At 45.9% G+C, this 3,267-nt stretch overlaps 1 protein-coding gene across 1 annotated transcript in view; it reads right to left on the bottom strand.

Annotated features, from left to right (window-relative positions):
* Positions 1–1,184: 1,184 nt before the first annotated feature.
* Positions 1,185–3,267, bottom strand: part of LOC100330861 (fibulin-7) — a 6,723-nt gene continuing 4,640 nt past the window's right edge. Inside the window, exons 6-8 of the mRNA XM_002665430.8 lie at positions 3,113–3,250; positions 2,805–2,940; positions 1,185–2,697 (exon numbers count right to left, since the gene is read on the bottom strand). Coding sequence (XP_002665476.3) covers positions 2,337–2,697; positions 2,805–2,940; positions 3,113–3,250 — 635 coding nt within the window. The 3' untranslated portion in view covers positions 1,185–2,336. The remainder of the gene's footprint in view (positions 2,698–2,804; positions 2,941–3,112; positions 3,251–3,267) is intronic.

The raw sequence follows: 3,267 nt of genomic DNA, 5'->3' as shown, positions 1-3,267 counted from the left end.
ATTAATTAATAGTAATCAGGAAAGAGTTAATTCCCTTTACAGAGTCAAGAAATAACAAACAAACCAGTTTATTTATGACAGCTTCACACTCAGACCTCATGAATCAGAGCTTGTACCTCAACTCTGCAACTAAATGAAGTAAAGCAGTAGTGCTCTTATTAGGTCCTGCTGCCACCAACCATTCAATTAAAGCTCAGCTAGGATTCCTAAGTAGTAATCTGCACAGTCACGCCAAGAATCTCAGGGTAATTTTTGATCCACTTTTGCAGTTTGACCATCATGTGAATGCAGTTGTAAAGAGCAGCTTTTTCCAACTTTGATTAGTGGCAAAAGTAAACCATTTCTTTCTTTAAAAGAAAAAAAACAGATTTAGAAACTGGATTCAATGCACATACAGGCATGTTATATTACATTAACCATAGATTAAACATTGGATAGCAGCAGTGAATTATATTAGAACAGGTTCATTAAAACAGTTCATTATAACAGCAGGAACATCAGCAGTGTTTTGGTTTGCTTGCTGTATCATAAGAGCTTTACATCACTACAGCAGCCTGGCGAAGAGCCCAACTAAAGCGAACTTAAGCAGATGTTTTACAAAAGAAAATGTTTCAGTGAAGTGTAGCTGCTGATGCTGTTTGTGGAGTTGTTCACCTGCTGATAATCTTAATGGTTTAATCGTGTGTTGTTCTTTAGGTTATTTGATTATAAAGCTGTGGCTGAAGCTGTAGTTTTTTGTATGCTCTGTTCTTGTTTTTCCCTCCAGTATTTCTTCATTTGTTCATCGCTAATCCGGTGCGCTCTCTGTAATCATCATCTGATGTTTATTATCTTACACCAAGCTTTTATATTAATAAGCGCATAACAGACATCACACACGTGTCTTGTAGATCTGCGTCAGCCTGAAAACATGAGCACATCCGGAAGATTGTTTAATTATTGATGTCAACACGCAGATTCAGGATGTTTAAGATAAACAGCAGCAGTCAGAGGAGTTTATAACAGAAGTAAACACCAATGGACAGCGCCCGTACTGTGTTTATACCATTATCTCCTGCAGTTCAGCATAGGTAATCCTCCCTCGCATATTCATTTACCCTCGGATATCCTCAGCTCTTGGTTTCTGACACCACTGGAAGCACATGCTGAGGTTTATCAGTTAACCAATGCACAAAAGCTCAGACTATGAGCATCACCTCTCTTTATTGGTTAATATTTATTCATTTTAGGAGAAAACCCTTGCTTTACACTAATAGCTGCAACTGTTGATTAATATTCAAGAGCACAAACAAGAGACAATAGACAAGACAAGAGCCTGTAGTTAAAGGAGACCTGTTCTGCACTTATACAAGCTGTAAGTGTGTGTGTGCGTGTGTGTGTGTGTGTGTGTGCGTGTGTGTGTGTGTGTGTGTGTGTGTGTGTGTGTGTGTGTGTGTGTGTGTGTTTTAGCACACAGATAATGTTCTCTCTGAAACTGACCCTTTGATCCTAATTTTGGTATTTTGTTGACTGTCGCTTTAAATGCAAATGTGATTGAGTTCTTTCTGAAGAGGGCGGAGCTTCAGATGCATATGCATGAGCATAGTGACAGCTGTAAATCAGCAGTGTGTGTGTTGTGAGTGCTGGTCAGGTGTGTGTGTGCTTCAGTGTGTGTGTGTGTGTGTTGATGCTTGTGTCAGTCTATGTCTCTCCTGTCTCTGTTCATCTAGAACTCCACATCTATAATCCTCTTAGTCTATGCTGACATCATCTTCAGCAGCTCAAACACTCTGATGGCTAATGGACAGACGGCTGCTTCTCACTCAGGGCTGCTGGACATGCTAATGAGATGAAGAATAATGGGCGGGGCTTTCCCCCTCTGATGACAGGTACAGCAGGAGAATGTCCATCACAGTGTTTCTGCATCAAGTCTGATTATAATGAACACAGTTCACTCATGATGAGCATCAGAGGCTGCTGGAGATACACACACACACACACTGCTGACACACACACTACTGTGTTTAACCCCGTATAGAAGTGATTTCTGTATAACAGGCCTGTAAATGTAAATGGCATCATTATGAGTTCATTAATCAACACATTTGTGGATTTTTGTCTGTTGTTGCCGATCGGCTCTGGACATGTGAATAAGACAGAGACATGCGCACACTAGACAGGTATTATCTCACGGCTAAACTCTCGTTAACTCACAGCAGAGGAGTAAACTTCTGTTCTACTCCAGCATCGAATGCGTTTGTCTTGAAGCGGACTACAGACTCACTCCTGTGTGTCAGAATATACGCAGGCCGGTGTGTGCTGACCCGCCGGAGTGTCAGTGGTTCTCCAGCTGAACTCTAGAACTCATACTGGGAGACAAAGATCTTGAGTTTGGTGACGTATCGGCCCAGCAGCTCTCTGCGCTCCAGCTCGCTCATCTCCAGCTCCAGCTCCAGGGTTTGGGGTCCCTGCACCGGCCCGGTCAGCAGCAGCTCCCCCGTCTGGCGGTCCAAACGCTGCATGCTGAAGTGCCGGCGGCTGCGGCCTCCTGATACAGCGAAGCGCAGCGAGTCTCCGATCATCCTGCTGGCCGACATGCGGAACACGACCCGCGGCGCCGACAGGTTGGACACCAAAGACAGGTAGTGGAAGGAGACAGAGTTAGGGGCCTGAGAACAGCTCCTGCTGCCTGCGGGGCAGGGGTTCCTCTCACAGCGCCTGCACACAACACACACCCGAGCTCGTCTGACAGAAAGACACGTGTGTGTGTGTGTGTGTGTGTGTGTGTGTGTGTGTGTGTGTGTGTGTGTGTGTGTGCTGCTTACACTGCAGATGTTTTGGCGTAGGTGGCGTCCCGTGTGTTTGGACACTCCACTTTGACGCACTGAAACCCTCCATAGGTGTTGACGCAGATCTGCTCGCGTGTGCAGTCGTTCTGCCGGCTGCTGCACTCATCGATGTCTGAAATACACACACACACACACACACAACACGATCCGAATGAGCCAGTGTTCCCCCGCAGTGTGTTCTGTTCCCCTGAGTGTGTGTGTGTGTGTGTGTTCTGTTCCCCTGACCGTGTGTGTGTGTGTTCTGTTCCTCTGAGTGTGTGTGTGTTCTGCTGTTAGTAACTGACCTTTGCAGTTGCGTCCGTCGCGGGTCAGGTTGTACCCGGCGGGGCAGGAGCACCGGTACCCTCCAGCAGTGTTCACACACGTGTGCAGACATAAGCGCCCCGCCGGCCCGTTGTGGAAGAGTTTACACTCGTCGATGTCTGTGAGGAAACATGAG

This window comes from Danio rerio, chromosome 18, assembly GCF_049306965.1.
Source record: "Danio rerio strain Tuebingen ecotype United States chromosome 18, GRCz12tu, whole genome shotgun sequence".
NCBI classification, from domain to species: domain Eukaryota; kingdom Metazoa; phylum Chordata; class Actinopteri; order Cypriniformes; family Danionidae; genus Danio; species Danio rerio.
This window is presented reverse-complemented; position numbering and strand designations above follow the sequence as displayed.